The sequence below is a fragment of the Hyaena hyaena genome, unplaced genomic scaffold, assembly GCF_003009895.1.
Source record: "Hyaena hyaena isolate Hyena2069 unplaced genomic scaffold, ASM300989v1 scaffold_85, whole genome shotgun sequence".
Taxonomy (NCBI): domain Eukaryota; kingdom Metazoa; phylum Chordata; class Mammalia; order Carnivora; family Hyaenidae; genus Hyaena; species Hyaena hyaena.
This window is the reverse complement of record NW_024080717.1, coordinates 2521659-2538749: the sequence shown is the minus strand read 5'-3', so window position 1 is coordinate 2538749 and position 17091 is coordinate 2521659. Positions and strand designations below refer to the sequence as shown.

General features: G+C 44.1%; 1 protein-coding gene across 5 annotated transcripts in view; it reads right to left on the bottom strand.

Annotated features, from left to right (window-relative positions):
* MID1 (midline 1) overlaps positions 1-17091 on the bottom strand; it is a 157272-nt gene that overhangs the window by 56618 nt on the left and 83563 nt on the right. For all 5 annotated transcript variants that reach the window (XM_039234265.1, XM_039234266.1, XM_039234264.1 and 2 more), the window contains exon 3: positions 15815-15910. In XM_039234265.1, the coding sequence (XP_039090196.1) occupies positions 15815-15910 (96 nt within the window). The remainder of the gene's footprint in view (positions 1-15814; positions 15911-17091) is intronic.

The following is a 17091-nucleotide window of genomic DNA, read 5'->3' as shown; positions in this document are numbered from 1 at the left end:
TAGTTTTTAATATTTAATATGTTCATCTGCAGTTGCACACTTCTGACGGAAACTCGAAAGCCCAATAAAGGCTTTTCAGAAAAATTAGAAACGGGATCCCTTCATAAAGTGCTTTTGGTGAGAAAGAAAAGGAGTGACGGTAACAGATAGAAGGTACCCCTAGTCTGCCTTCACCATGGAGTGATGTGCGGGGAAACGCCTGGGCCCAGAGGAGACCGATTCTGCATACTGATGGACTATCCACATGGGATTTTGCTATATTTTGGCCATGGGATCAAAAAATAGCTCCCAGGAACCTCATGATAAATAAAGTCCTCCCCCCTTGAGATTCCTAAGATTAATGGTGCTTGAAGGTTGGATAAGGAAGTGAGATGCCATTAAAAGTGGCAACACACCGTGGTTGTGGGCAATAAAAGTCTTCTTATACATGAAACACAACTGTAACAATACAATAAAATTGTCCGGTAAGAACATCACTTCTAATACCTACAACTTTGAAGCTTCACACAAAGGAATTTCCCCCACCAAGAGTCGCAAACACGACACGCCCCTCCAAGATATTGCTGATGTTGTTAGCTTTTCAGTAAAGCACAATCGTCAGTCAAGGTGAAATGATTTGGAGTGAACAGGGGGTAAGGGAGGCAGGAGTTCAGAACTCAGGGTCCCGAGAAAGTCTTCCCAGGGCTGAATGCCGGGTCTTCTTACTTCCTAGTCTTTGTTCTTGGGCATTCGCTTAAACTCTCCATTTCTCAAGTCCCTCAATGTTGACTCTTACCTGATAGGCCAAGTGATCTCCAGGGGAGTGCTGGCAATGTCTGGAGACATTCCTGGTTGTCACAAGGCGGGCAGGGGCCGCGTCTCATATCTAGTGGGTGGAGGCCAGAGATGCCACCCAGCAAACATCCGACAATGCTCGGAATCCACCCACCATGACAGAGAATTATCCAGCCCCCAAAGTCACTGGTGCCGAGGCAGAGAAACCCTACGGGAGCTTGGGTTAAGAGCTAAATGCACTTTCACGTGAAACGTCGTTGAAAAACATTTTGCACGTAGCAATTACTCAATAAATGTTAATATCACCATTGTTAAGAAATTCTGTTTATCTGGAATGTCCACATAGGTCAAAACTATGAGTTCTAGGACCGGTCAAGTCTGTGCTGATTACCGGGGGGATTTAATAGCATGAATCAAAAATTTTCCCCATCTACATCTTTCACCAAAACAATGGCTTTGGAAGCTATATCATGAGGACTAACTCCAGAATTTGGGGAGTTATTTTCAAATCCCAAATGCATTCTCCAAGGGCTCCTTCCTGATGCAATGGGATGGGGGGACAGAGAAGAGTCTTCCATGATGCGCAGCAGGAGTTGAGAGATTTTGCTACAAAGGGCTACACGGTAAATATTTTAGCTTTGCGGACCACATGGTCCCTGTTGTAGCTACGCAATGCCGCTGTTGTAGTATGAAAGTAGCCACTGACAATATGGAACCAGATGGGTGTGGCTGCGTTCCAATAAAACCTTACTTATGAAAACAGGTGACGAGTTGGATTTGGCCCATGGGTTATAGTTTGCCAATCTGTAAACTATCTGGCACATAGTAGGTGCTTGGTAAATATCAGTTTTTTTCCATCAGGGCACGAGTAGCTGCCGTTACTGAGTTCACAGGATCTCAAGTTGAAAATGAAAATATACGTGCAGTTCGGATTTTACTCTTCCTCTGGCTTCCGTCACAGCTCTAGTCACTGTGGCTTTTCCGGTCCTGTTTTCCTCAGAGCACACTCGGCTGACTTCAATCTCACATGCCTGGCATTCCCGCTACAGACTTTTCTTCTTGTGTAAAATGGTAACTCTGTGCAAAGCGGTTCCAAAATGAAGCAGAATGGAAGGTGTTGCCCATAATTCATTCAAAAACAATAAACTCCTCCCTTCCTCTCTCTTATTAATTACACACTTTATAAAACAAACGCTCCCACACCCTTCCGTTTGGGTTGGGCACACAGAGTGAAAAAAAAAATCTATTGACCTGTCGTGGACACTTGTGCCTATCAAGTCTTCTTCATAAAGTTTCTGAAAAGTGGTACTTTCTATTAAGTAATTTTCAACAAAAGTATTTGGCAAAAATCACATTGTGGTCAGAAGCTAAAAAATTATTTACAGAACGGGACGGCTAATTGAGTGCTGGGGAGGACAGAGGTGATCCGTCTCGGGGAAGGGAAGTCATTCCTAATGGAAAGAGGAAGCTTCTATCCCATGACCTTACATTACTCATTTTCAATCTCACATGTCAGTGCTCATTAAGTGGCATTCTTTTCAGTTGTTGTGCCGTGATGCCTGGACAGTGGTGTACTGGAAAAATACAAGGTTGGACTCCTATTCGGACTTGAGTTACTCAAAGATAGATGCCATCTGGTGCCCTGCAAAGTTAAGGAGAATGAGGATCGGATCTTGCTCCTCAGCAGTCCTCACAGTATGTGAAATACACTCAGTCGTATCGCTGGTAAGACTTGCACTTGGATGCCCAACTGGAAAATGTTAAGCTTCATTCTGTCTTTCTGACGCACCCGTCCCGCAAGTAACTATGAAGCCTTGCCTGGTTGTTGTCGCTCTGGAATGCCAGCATAAGCTGGCAGACTGATCTTTAAATATCCTTGATGCCCAGTGTTGAATATTCACATTTATTCAAATAAGGTGAAGGACAGGAGGCTTTAGGAAAACAGAACACGTTAACGGGGGCGGGGGGGGGAGGGCGCAATGGGATGCATGCTATCATTACATTTGCAGTTCTCTCTCCAGGAAGCAGGGCAGGGGACAGGGATGGAAATACAAGTAGCTGCCACAAAACACCAGTAGGGAGTGGGGAGGTGAGACGGGGAAAGGTATGAAGCCAGTAGAGTGTGCCTGACCAAGACCACGGTGGGCGACTATAGATTAATCCCGCTGGGTGACTGGGAAGGGATGGAACAGTGTTGCTGAAGGGAAGGAATTGCGGGGTTTACCTAATATCTCCCATCGGTGGCTGGTTGAAGGCAACAGGGGTGGTTGGGCAGTAATTCTCTGGAGTTAACAGCTGGGTACCCTGGGTGGGGGCGGTCCCCAAATGGAGTCTTAGGGGCTTCCAGAAGCTCTCAGGCCAGGGACATAGGACTGGTGAGTGCTCTAAGGGCATGGCGCTGACTGTTACAAACAGAGCACCTATATTAGAGGGGCACCCGTGTCACACTAGTCCAGTTCATTCTACAGCCCCAGTGACTTCTGACTCATCGCAGGGCTGAACAGAGTTTGCATCTGACCGTGCTGTCTATCCTGACCTTGGTTGTTTTTTCCTCTGGGCCACAACCTACCCACAAATGTTCCTTTACGACTGACCACAAATGGGTCTAAATCTGAGCAATGACAGGCCAAGTTGCCTGGAAAGGAAAACATGTGAAATCTAGCGAGTCAGACTAAAATATATATATTTATCTAGATATCCTTGGATTCTCCATCATTCCATCTCACTGTGAAATTATTATTGTCTTTTTAAAACAATGGCTCTCCAGTTCTAAGCTTCAATATGTATAGTCTTTTAGAGTAAAACGGAATCTTAAAATACTTAAGTTAGGGATTACGTGAGGAAGTCTCTCTCTCTCTCACTCTCTCTCTTCCTCCATTATCTGAAAGGTCAACTATATTTCTATATACAAACCTGACAGATGTTGTCTTCTCACCTCCTAACTGGGAAACAGAACGCTCTGTTTACATCTGTCAGGATCAGGGGGTGGCGGGCAGGTGGCATCTTGCCAGGTAATGGAAACACTGCTTGCTTTAATTTTACTACCAAGAACAAAGCCTTCTTATTGTTTCATGGAAGCCGTCAAGGCGGGCCTCATGGGCATAGTTCTGATTTTTTCGAGACCACAAACGAGAGGAATTCTTTAAGGCCATTTCATGAAAACCAGAAGGCAAAAGTACTTTATTCTGCAAAAATTAAAGCAAACCTTTGTTGAAGTAGCCAGAGCCCGATTCAGGTCAGCCTTGTGCTCTCTTGACACAGGCGATTGTTGCCATTATTTGCCGAGGCACCCATCCTTTCGAGAAGATGAGATCGAGGTTATTGTCACAGGTATGGGAGGACACCACTTTCCTTTCGGAGATCATCAATTTGGCATCATTATTTTCACGTACACCTTGCACCAAAAGTAATCGTGCCAACTCTGCCCTTGCTCTATAAAACTAGGAGCCACACACGTCTTCATTCGGTGCTTCTTAGGATTCTGCCAGCAAACTAAACATTCCACGCAGTCCCTGCTTCTGCTACAAGTCCCCCTTCCTTCTCCACTCCCAGGCTAGTTGGCTAAAGCTAGTGCTTTCCAGAAATCTCCGCTACAGTCTCAGTAGCTGAGGAATGTACGCGAGAGGAAACGACGACACTCCTGCCTGTCCCAGAATGACGAGGGTGTCAGCGGTGGCCGGGGCTGGCGCAGAAGCCGTCCTATGGACTTGTTGGGTGCCCACGATGTGCAAAGACGCACGCTGGCCCAAACTCTGCCCTCCAAAGATGACGACTCCGTTGGAGAACAATTAGCAGATATGTCAGCTGCATTCGTAATTAACTGCTAACCCACGGGCTGCAGAAGTTCTAGAGCTGCGTCGTCCAACTTGGCCGCCGCCAACCCCCCGGTAGCTTCTGAGCGCTTGAAATGTGACTTGTCTGACTTGAGGTGTGCTGGGAACATGACACGCACGCGTTCATCATCTTTGTGCTGGTTACATGTTGAAATGATAAGGTTTTGAATGTAGCCGGTCAAATAAAACGTACTGGCAAATTTATTTTACCTATTTGTTTCTACTTTATTTATTTATTTTTAAATGTTTTCTTTTTGATTTTTGAGACAGAGAGTGTGCAGAGAGAGGAGACAGAGGATCCAAGGCGGGCTCCACACTGTCAGCACAGAGCCCAACGCGGGACTCCAACTCACGAACTGCGAGATCACGACCTGAGCTGAAGTTTGGCGCTTAACTGAGCCACCCGGGTGTCCCAATGTGTTCCTACTTTAAAAGAAAGGAGCTGGGAAACCCAGGGGGGAGGAAGATGAGAAAGACACCAGAGCAGAGGAAAAAGAAAAAAAAGAACATGTCTGTGGGGAGGTAAGGGTGCATTTCAATGGTACGTAGGGCGCAATGGGCATGTGTCTTAAATTAGTTATGAGAGTGGACAGAGAAACAGTAGAGCCAGACATATCTTACGGTCCCTCGAGAAAAGCCACACCGAGGTCCACTGCGGAGAGCTGGCGATGACCCAGCTAAGGCAAAAAGGTGAATTTGGAGGCTTAACTTTGTGGAGGGAGGGTCTTTTCTTGACCTTCTTCTAACTGACTTCCTTTGCATCTTTGACCTCGTGGGTCTGTACCAATTTGAAGCTAACCATGCTTACCTGCTCTCCGAAGGTTTTTTTCTGAAATTGGGGAGGTGGTGCCAGTGCAGGTGATGAGGGTGGTAGGAGGGAGATGGGACAGAACCTACAGAGCACTGTCACTCTACAAGTTGGGCTTTGCCAAAAGGACAGTGAGAAGGAATCTAACGTGGTCTGGAAGAGAAAAGGAAAGACCATAGAATTCAGATGTCATTGCTGATTTTGAGGTTCTGGGGTGTGTGTGTGTGTGTGTGTGTGTGTGTGTGTATGTGTGCGCGCGTGCGCGCGCATGCACGCTTGGAGATCAAGAGAGGCTAATACTGAAAATGTCATCCTAGGGGCACCTGGGTGGCTCGGTCAGTTACGCGTCCAACTTGGTTTTGGCTCAGGTCATGATCTCACAATTCGTGAGTTTGAACCCCACATCAGTCTCCGTGCTGACAGTGTGGACCCTGCTTGCAATTCTCTCTTTCCCCCTCTCTCTGCCTCTCCCCTGCTCATGCTCACTCTCTCTTTTTCTCTCTCTGTCAAAATAAATAAACCTTAAAAAAAAAAGTGTCAGCCTTATTATAAGCCATCTTCAGACCTAGGGTGACTAGCCATCCTACATGTGTGAAAGTGTTCAAAAGTGTTTCCCCCCACTTGAATCCAAGTGGCTATTCTGGCCATTTCTTTCTTTTACAAACCAGAAGGGATAGAGAGGGTATCCCAGAAAATCAAAAGGAAAGAGACAGATGTGCAACAAAGGGACGGGGAAGACCCACTGTGACCTCCCTTCAGAGCTCAGCAACGATCCAATGGATAGTTCTCTCATCCTTGACTTCGGTCCACCAGTCCCATCCTCCGAGCCCTCTGCCAGTGACATAGCCCTTGTGCCTGGAAGAGCTCGCAGTACGCATCACCCATCCTGCTACTGCCTCTAGGAATTACGGCTACCGAGATGTGCCACCAGAGAGACCCCGTCCTGTGTAGAGTCTTCTCAAGGAGGATCCTTTTTCCGATCCTTTTTCAGGATGAGAATTCACTGGGCGGGCTGATCGACCGACACAAATGCACTAGTGACAGAGGGTGGGCAGAAGGAGGCAGCTGGTCCCTCTGGGACAGTCCCATTTTCTCATCCCTGGCCGTGTGCTGTGTGCTAAATGCAGGAGATACTAGGAAGAGAAAGATACTGTCCTGCTTCCTGAGGAGTCCAACTGACCAGGAGACAGAACAGACATGTGCTTGAAGACCATGAAGATATGTGCCCAAGGACTGTATCTATACCAACAAACCACTATGGAGTCTTCCTTATGCTTTTAAATTCACATTATGACTCTCATTATTCTATCCATAAATCCAAGAAATTTTATAAAACCAAGAATTATCACTCTCAGTGGGGTCCTGAATCAATGTTGAACTCACTCAACTTGAACAGACATAACTCCATTAAACAATCAATGCCATTAATTAGTTAGATTCCTGCACACATTTTTTTAAATTGAGGTAAATCTACCTACAGGAAAATGCATAAATCTTAAGGGACAATTCAATGGATTTTAATAACCAACATAACCAACAGCCTAAGACATAAAATATCTCACCCCAGAAAGTACACCAGAACCCCTCTTCCAGTCCATTCTCAGCCCTATGGGTCACGGCTGTTCTGATTTTTATCACCAAATTCCTGTAACATTTTAAATTGTATTTATAAATGTAACATATTCAACTTACTTTATAAGCACTTTAAATGCCTAACGGTGTAATATTAAAACCCTAACAAGTTAAACCTTCTCACGTCCTTAAGTAGCTCTTAGAAATCTAATAAATTAAACTTACAAATGCAGTGAAACTCAAGTTTTCTCCTGATTATTCCAGCATTAGTTTCAAACAAACTATTTTACACTTTTAACTTAACAATCACAGGTCTAAAAGAAATTACATGTTTCAGATTGGAATCTCAAAGCTCACCTGTCAAATTTCTGTGATATGCCATTTTCTCTTAAGTGCTACACACCCTTAAAATACATGTTTTTGCTCCAAATTGTAATAAAAAATATCGATTCTATAGATACTGTTTCGGTCTTTACACACACTTCTCAATCTTCTTCGGGAGGAGCAAAAGAACGTTCTGTACTAAAGGGAGCGAACTGATCATCTCAAAGAAGTTGAAGTTACCAGGGATTAATAGTTAAAGATTTGAGAATCATCTTACGAGACCTGGAGGCCCATGGACTTCACTGGCACTACAGAAGCATATTCACTGGACCTTGTTATGGTAAGTTGGACAGGGTTTCCAATTGCCAGCCGATGGACTCATTTCTTGCCGTGAGAACTCTCCTAGGAATCTAAGTTTTTGATCATCTCTTTCAACTCTATCACCTGGTTTGGGTAGCTGAAGTTCAGTAACCACTCAAGTTGCTTTACTACTTGATTAGATTCAATTCTCCCCAACTCCCCCCCGCCCCCACCCCCCGGCTGCCATTTTTTTTCTTACTGGCTGATTCTTGTTATGTCTGCCTTCAAGTCACATGTCCATGGTCATCCGAAGGACGTTTACCTCAAAAGGCTATTGGGATAATAAAATCAGAAAGTGATGGTGGGAGCTTGTAGGTGGTCGTTTTTGCTTTGATGTATATCTGTGTCAGCCCTCCCACTGCCGTCTACACTACAGCCACGTGTTGCTGTGGAGCTGGGAGACTCGATACGGTAATCCTCTTCTAATATTCACAAGGACGGACAAGGCGCCATCTTCCCAACTTCTGAAAACAGACAGAAGGCTTACTCGAACTTACCGCAGCCCTAAATGAGCTTGCCTCGTCAGAGAATTAGGCTACTAGGATAGTTTTCGTCACCTCCTATATCTAAACCTGATGTTCTAGCTGGTGAAAATACTTTTAAAAGCATAGTAAAAGCTCTATCATAAATTCCCAGGCCGGGAAGTTACCTCACTTGGTTGTAAAAATCTTTATTTGTGCTGCTCTTCACTGAAAGCCTTTTATACACAGTGGTAGCCTCGGGCTTTTTAGAGAGCTGAATTTAAAATTTCATATTTCTGTTTCAAACAAAAATAATCAATGCTACAATTGTGTTCTTGTTAATGAACGTTTTATATGCATGACTCAATTATTTTGCTGGAGAATTTCAAAATTAGAACAGAGCTCTTCAGTTTCCCCTATAACATTTAACAATTAAAAACAGAGGTGAATCAAATGAAGGCAAAAGATAATGTGTCCTGTTTCTCTCACACTCTGTAATTATCTCATGTACAGAGAGAATTTCAGCTTGATTATTGTCAAAAGCAATTTTATATTCATTTGTTGAGAAATATAATTTAAACTAGATATTACGACCCAGAGACAAAAGAGGTTAGTTCAGTAACAAAATGACAGATTCATGGGTGGGATCGCGCTTACCTCTGAATGGCACCGAAAGGCACAGTCATGAGACAATCTTCCATGTGACAGTCACCCACTCACCTGTGATTGCCCCTCTCGCAACTCTAACTCTCTCAATTGGATCCATCCAACTACCACCAACTTGGGTGAAAGCTAAAATTAGAGCTGGCCACAGTGGCTATTTTTTAGATCTGTCACGACCTTTTCTTATTATTCTTTATATCATGCCAGAAACATCCCTCTTGCTCTAGTCACCATCTAAATATTTCGAGGACAGGAAAAAAATTAAATAAAATTGTTTTTTAAATGGGGCTCAGTCGGTTGAGCATCTCACATCGGCTCAGGTCATGATCTCACAGTTCTCATGGGTTTGAGCCCCCCCCCCCCATTGGGCTCCACGCTGACCCAGTGGAGGCTGCTTGGGACTCATTCTCTCTCCCTCTCTCTCTGCTCCTTTCCCACATGCTCGCAGGCTCTCTCAAAATAAATAAATATACCTTAAAAATTTTAAATAAAGATACATGCATTCTCTCTTTTCCCCACTGCTCATCCGTTGGGCCCCTAATTAAAGCCAATTATTTCACATTTAAGTATTAGCTTTGGAAATTTGCAGTAATAAATGGAAATAGGTCAGAGGAATTATCTTCAGAGGCATGTACATGTGCTCACACTCCAACCCAAGCCACCTGGCAGGATTCTGAATGTGACACAACTGTTCGTCTCATCCGAAGTGGAAAGAGTAGCAGATGATGAGAGGTTTGGATCATGTTTTTTAAAAACTTTCAAAGCTGAAACCCGGGAACGTTATTCTCAAAGTAATACCAAACCAACTAAGCCTTCTATTTATTCATCCCTAAGACTAATCTCGTATTCCAAAACAAAACTTTCAACTGATGTCTTCTCTCTGTTCCTCAGGAACATACCTAAGAAGGTAACAGGATCTAATGCCCCTTATCAAACCTTTTTTAAAGACAAGAGCACTGAAGCGAAGGAAAGGGTTTCAAGTATGTGTTGCATACTACTTTAATAAACAATTAAATTCTGTCCCCATGGCCGAAAAAGTTAAGTTTGGTTCATGAGCTGTCCATTTTAGCAAACTTGGTAGAACAAACTGGGGACGTAGCCATTATGCACATGCAGTAGTCAACCTTCTTCAGAGAGAATGAAATTCCGTGCAGCCCAAGAGTTCCTCTCTTCTTATCTGTCCTGAGAATCCTAAGACTTGAACTTGGGAAAGCAGCCTTTACCACAGTGGCTCATTATTCAGGTTTTGAATGCCACCATATTTGTACTATCACATGATCGCCATTCCAGAGCTGCTTACGTGGGGACCCCATGGCTGACTGTGGGTTACCTGATGTGGTTTCTTACTTTTTTAATGTTTTATTTATTTCTGAGAGAGAGAGAGAGAGAGAGAGAGAGAGACAGCGTGAGCAGGGGAGGGTCAGAGAGAGAGGGAGATACAGAAATCTGAAGCAGGCTCCAGGCTCTGAGCTGTCAGCACAGAGCCCGACGTGGGGCTCAAACCCACGAACTGTGACATCACGACCTGAGCCGAAGTCGGACGCTTAACCGACTGAGTCACCCAGGTGTCCCGCCTGATGTGTTTTAATGAGGCCAGAATCTGACTCTAATTATACCTTGAGAGCATTTGCACGAGGGCTCAGATGAGGCAGGAATCTAACCCTCATCTGCAAGTGACAACAGATTATGACTCTGCACATTCAAGTTGGCCCCCAGCAAGACATATGTCATCCAAGATCAGACACCTGTCCACAAAACACAAACACCACATTTGGCGTTCAGATGCTGGTCTTTATGCAATGGCTGTGGACAAAGCAATTGCCAAGGTTTCCAAAGAGAGGGAGAGAGTGCTTTCGGGTAAAACTGTAGAATAAAGTTAATTTAAACATAAAGCCTCGTCTTTCTTTTTAACCCAGCAATTTTTCCCCTTATTTCAAAGCTTACAATTGAATGCTTTTAGGATGTGGTCAATGACTGAGGTCTTTTACAGACCCCCGTTTTCCCAAATCAATTTTTTTGACCATTTCTTACAAGCTATTACTGTAACATATCAGCCTCCTCCCTCTCAATTTATGGAGCCCAGTATGAGCAAAAATGGAATGAAACAGCACTTAGTTCACCCCCAAGAAGTCTGTCACTTCATACGTCATCTAGCAGTGGAGGAACTCAGAGAAAGCCAGTAAGAGAGCAAAGTTTCCATTAAAATCAAAGAAAAAGATAGTTTAAAAGCTTAGCGTGAAAAACAATGGCAAAAGGAATTTGTTAAAAAAAAAAAAACCCAAAACCTTTTATCTTCTCCACACTGTTCTGGTAATTAATTAGTCACCCTTCCCCAGGTTTTCTTTACCATTTCTCGTGGATTCAGTCATTGGTCACCTGTAATTGCCCAGATGAACATCTCTTTTGTGTCCAGGTGTGGTAATCTCTGTAAAAGAACTTGATTCTCAGAATGTGTGGAGGCTTTGAAACTTATCAGTATTGGGGCTTCTGGGTGGCTCAGTCGCTTAAGCCGACTGACTTCAGTTCGGGTCATGATCTCGCAGTTTGTGGGTTTGAGCCCCACATCAGGCTCTGTGCGGACAGCTCAGAGCCTGGAGCCTGCTTCGGATTCTGTGTCTCCCTCTGTGCCCCTCCCCTGCTCATGCTCTGTCTCTGTCTCTCAAAAAATGAATAAACATTCAAAAAAAAAGAAACTTACCAGCATTTGCTTAACTAAAAAACCAAGCTTTCTCACTTTGAAAATAAAACTGGGAGGAGGGTGAGATGATGAAGAGAAATAGTCCACATTTGACCTGGAAATGCTAAGATCGGTAGCTGATCCAAATTTTGATCACTTCTCATAAGTTTGTACTATACCCCATACATAACTGACGCTAAACTCATCCCAAGAGAATTCTGTCATGTCTTCCTCTCCTGAAGAAAACAAAACCCATTGGCTAAAAACCTACTCATTTTTAGAATCCCAGCCATCACATTATGCACACATGTCTTGGGGGTCGACCTAATATTGCTCTATCAATACCTCTCCCTCCTGAGTCCTGAAATGCTTCGGTCTTCATACCCTCCGTTCACTAGTTTTAAAACGATTTGGGACGCCTGGGAGGCTCAGTCTGTTAAGCATCCGACCTTGACTTCGGCTCAGGTCATGATCTCACGGTTTGTGATTTCGAGCCCCGCATCAGGCTCTGTGCTGCCCACAGAGCCTGCCTGGTATTCTGTCTCCCTCTCTATCTGACCCTCCCATGCTCGCTCTCTGCCTCTCTCTCAAAATTAAATAAAAATAAACTAAAAACTAAAAGATTTGGTACTTGCTATCTAAGAGCCATTTCATTTGCTTACCCTCACGTTAAAAACAAGTTATGAAAAACAATGGGGATGGGGGAAGGGAGGGAGACCTTCAAACTCTTTTCATTCTAAAGCAAAGCAGAAGTGAATCTCGGGAAGGAGGTGTGGACTTAATAAGGATGTGGCACTTCCTCAGGATTTGGTGGGAATTCATTGACTTGATTCACAACAATTGAGAGTCACGGGGATAATTTTCCCTAGGAATGCTCATGCCCGAATACAAGGACACCTTCAGGAAGAGGAAAAGGAAGAAATACAGTCTAGGAACCTAGGATGTGAACCAGGAAATTCTTTTCCACTGTGAGCGCTTAAAAGTGCCTAACAAACTCTCCTGCCTTTTTGGAGTTTACTAGTGTGCCGTGAGGGTTTTTTCCCCTTGGATGTGCACTTAGTGCATTTTGCACTAAGATATCTGTAGGAATTTTCCATTGGTCAAAAATATCATTTACCGGAAAGGATCAGGGATGCCAGTTGTAAGTGTGAAAATTACCCGAGTCTCTGTGTTCCTTGGACCCTCGTTAAACCTTCAAGATCACATATAGTTAGACAACGATGCAATTATTAAAGCCCAGTTTCCTACCGATCCCCCTGACACACCTTCTGTGTTTCCAGAATGAACTACTTGCTTTGCGCACATACACTCTTTTTTGTTCTATCCCCGTGCTTCGGTTTCAAGGCCGCCTACCCTTGAAGGCGGGCTCAGATCGGGCTCTGCCTTGCAACCCCCAGCTGGAAGAAGTGCCTCGCTTCTCTGAAATTCCAAGTGCGTAGTCCGCACCTCTCTTACGGCAATTTGGTATTGCAGTTTCCAATTTGGTATTGCAGTTCCCTTTTGTCTTAGGCAAGATGGTGGGTCCTTGGCACCTAGCACAGTGCCTGTCCCATACGTGAATGGAATGAACAGCTTTAAGCCACCCAAGTGACCGGCCGGAGGCAAAAATTTACACCCTCGCCCAGAAATATCTGTGTAGTGAACACAGATCATAGATCGACAGTGTCCAGAACAGAGTAGAAAGTCACGTGAGGCTACATTATCCAACATTTGGAAATAAGGCAAAAAGAAGACTGTGCGCCCTTTCCAGGACCGTGCGAGCCCATTCTCCATCAAGGCCGCCCAAGGGAGGGTCATGTAACGCTCCAGGCTGGGATGTCACAGAGTTGGGCTTTCTATTTAACTCTCGAGCAAGGCTTAGTCTCTGCAAAGTTAAATGCCAACGTGGAAACTTGGAGAAAACTGATGATATACAACTCATTTTGCCCAAACGTTATGACTTTACTGCCCTTTATGTCACCAACCAGTTTTGCATCTCGTGTAGCTACTTTATTCTAGCGCCTTCCTCCCGCACTCGCACCCCACCCTCACCCCTGCCACCACTGTTTGGCAGCACCAGCTTCTACTGTCCTTCTTTCGGGCAGCCTTGCCATTTTGCTTCGAGAAATCCTTAACAGACTCGTCTGATTATCGTATGAGAACTGGATGCTTGATTTTTGGAAAATTATATTCTGAGAATATTAGTAATTATGAACAAGGGACACATGTAAAAAAATAGGTACTCCTGGCATCATTTCTCTACTCATTATTAATTTTTATTCGGAAGAAATTTCCCAAATTCCAAATTTATTCACCCGCAAGCATTCCTTTCAATTTAGAGGCTTTGTTCAGAAGCACAGTAAAATGAATGAATATTCTTTTCTTTTTTTAATTTTTTTTATGTCTTTTATTTATTTCTAGGAGAGAGAAACAGCGTGAGCAGGGGAGGGTCAGAGAGAGAGAGGCACAGAATCTGAAACAGGCTCCAGGCTCTGAGCTGGCAGTCAGCACACAGCCCGACGCGGGGCTCGAACCCACGAACCGCAAGACCATGACCTAAGCGAAAGTCGGACGCTTAACCGACTAAGCCACCCAGGCGCCCCAAAATGAATGAATATTCTTTACGCCTTGTCTTTACTCTCTGCATAACTTCTCATGGCCTGCGTTGTGCAGCAAGTCTGCTACAATCAATTCAGTTGCAGCTTTATTTATTTGTTTATTTTTAAATGGTTATTCTTGAGAGAAAAAGCACGTGAGCAGGGTAGGGGCAGAGAGAGGGAGGGACAGAGGATTCAAAGCAGTCTGGAACCCACGAACAAACCGTGAGATCATGACCTGGGCTGAAGTCGGACACTCAACCAACTCCACCCAGGCGGCCCACTAGGAAATTGCTTTATTTAAAAAGCCTATATCGGGGCACCTGGGTGGCTCAGTCGGTTAAAGCGTCCGACTTCAGCTCAGGCCATGATCTCTCAGTCCATGAGTTCGAGCCCCGCGTCGGGCTCTGTGCTGACAACTCGGAGCCTAGATGCTGCTTTGAGATTCTGTGTCTCCCTCTCTCTCCGCCCCTCCTCTGCTTGTACTCGCTCTCTCAAAAATAAAACATTTAAAAAATAATTAAAAAATTAAAAAAGCCTATATCACAACTAAATACCTTATCTTTTGGAATCAATGAAATCTGCTTGTAAAATACTATCTATCATTTGAAATTGCTGTACATTATAGAAAGCAATTTTACACGTTAAAATGGTAGCATTTTGTAAATTCAAGCCACACTAATATTGCGTTAGGAGCAAGACAGTTGTTCTGAAATTGCCACCGGCCGTAATGGAGACCAGACACTAAATGCTTTAATAAGTAACTAGCTGAAATTGAATGGAATAATCACCCAGTCTGTAAAACCTTTGTAAGATTTCCCCATAAAACACAGGTCATTTTTTTTTAACTGGCGAGAAATTATTCTGATTGTCCTAAACATCAGATGCCATCACATCGTACAAATAAAATACAGCACATGGATCATTCCATTTTTTTCCTCCATTTACTCCTATCACACATATTCACTTTACCCTCTGCTGCGTCTGTCACTGCTGCCTGCACTTAACCCCAACAATTGGTCAATTTCAAGGAAACATGTCTGACAACTAAGGTGCATCTTGTAGACACTCGCAGTAGGTTGAATCGTGTCGCCCCCCGCCCCAGAAAAATTACATCCAAGTCCTAACTCCCGGAATCTGCAAATATGACCTTATTTGGAAGTAAGGTCTTTGCAGATATAATCAAGTTAAAGTGAATTCAATACTCGGGGTAGGATGGCCCCAATCCAACAACGGGTGTCCCTGTAAGGAGATTTGGTCACAGACACAGAGACACACAGGGAGAAGGGCGTGGGAGCACAGAGGCAGAGATTAGAGTGTGCTGCGGCTCCAAGTCAAGGAATCCCAAGAATTTCCTGGAACTACCAGAAGGAAGCATGGAATTGTCCTCCCCTAGAGCCTTCAGAAGGAGCAGGGCCCTGCTGACTCCTCGATTTCGAACTTCTGGCCTGCAGGACGGAGCCCCAGCACACTGATAACAACACCTTTTAAATAGTGCTTTTTTGTACGCTCTTTGTAAGAGCGATCAAAATCTACCATATGAGGAAAGCGAAGTACAGCTGCCTCGGGGAGAGCTGAGAGGGCAGTGGGGGTAAGACAAAGCAGTGCACGGGGCAAGATTCTCCAAGGTTCTAGTCCCTTCGATTTTGTGCCTCTCTTATATTTGGCTTCTCCAAAAGATCTAATTTCGAGAAGACTCCCATCTTACAAGTGTAAAAGCGAGGGGATAAACCCGCGGTCTGGCAGTTTTCACATGAGACACTCACCTCCACATGCTGGCAGGTTTGGATGAGTTTAGCCAAAAGGGTCTCCAGTTCCGTGTTCCTCTTAATAAGGTTGGTGAGGTTACTCTCTAAGTTTTGCTGTTCAAAAAGAAAAGAAAAATATTATTCTGCATACTTTTAATGCTTCAGCATACACAAAATTACTCATACTCTGGAAAAGCGGATCCATTTCTCAGAAACCTCAATGAAATCTATGCAGCTCTAACTATTTATAGATTTAAGCTCAGCTTTGAGAAGCTGCATTTAAAAGAACCTCTAAAAAGGGTTCAAATTTCATTCTTTTTGTTCCTGCTTCTTGTACGAACTCCAGCACATTTACCTGAATAATTAGTTATAGGTCACGGACTAGGGAGAAAGGAGGTAATTGGATTTCTACTTCTTTACCTGAATCAGAAATGGCAATAACATAAGGAGTATATTCCCACAGCAAATCAACCATTATTGGATTTTTAGGATTTACCATTTTACGGGCAGGCTGAGGTCAGCCCCTCAGAGGAAGGTTTGAATTATCCGGCTATCGCGGACATTATGACTATTTATAGGCATTTATGAGATATAGGAAGTCCTCACCATACACGTTTACTCACTCACGGTACATTTTATTGCACATGCTTCTTTTCTTTGCCTATCGACCTATCAATGCCAGATCAAATTTCCTCAAATGCCACATTTTTCTTATCACTGTCCTGCTTACGAGTCTAGAATTATTTCCTCTTCTGTTAGAACAAACATTAAAGTTAAAGCTCCCTGCAATGACTATTAAATCTCATTTTCAACCACAATAACCCACTTCTCATTCTGTATGCTCTTTGTTTATACCATTCGTTCACTTATCTGCTCATACAAGTACTTATTGAGTTTCTACTAGAGGCCAGACTCTGAGAGATACTGGGGAAGCAAAAATACTCCCACACCCCATCCATAAGGAGATGATCTTGCCACTCACTGGGTGAGAGGGGCTGTAAGCGAGACAAGGGGCAGAGTCAGGGCCACTTGGGGAAGGTTTCCCGGAGGACTCGGTCTTTCCGCGGAGTCGGGAAGGATGGGCGCAGGTGGAAGGATAGGCAAGGGAGTTTTTGGTGAACAAGAGCGGGAATCTCTTGGGGAGATGGGATGGACGCGGAAGTGCACGCAGGGAAGTGGTTCCACAGGCAGGTGTTAGAACAATGTCATGGACCAAGATCAGGGCAAAGCATTAGGACGACCAGGTGTTTTAACAGTTCGATAACTCACAAATTCAGTGAAAATGTGGAACGGAA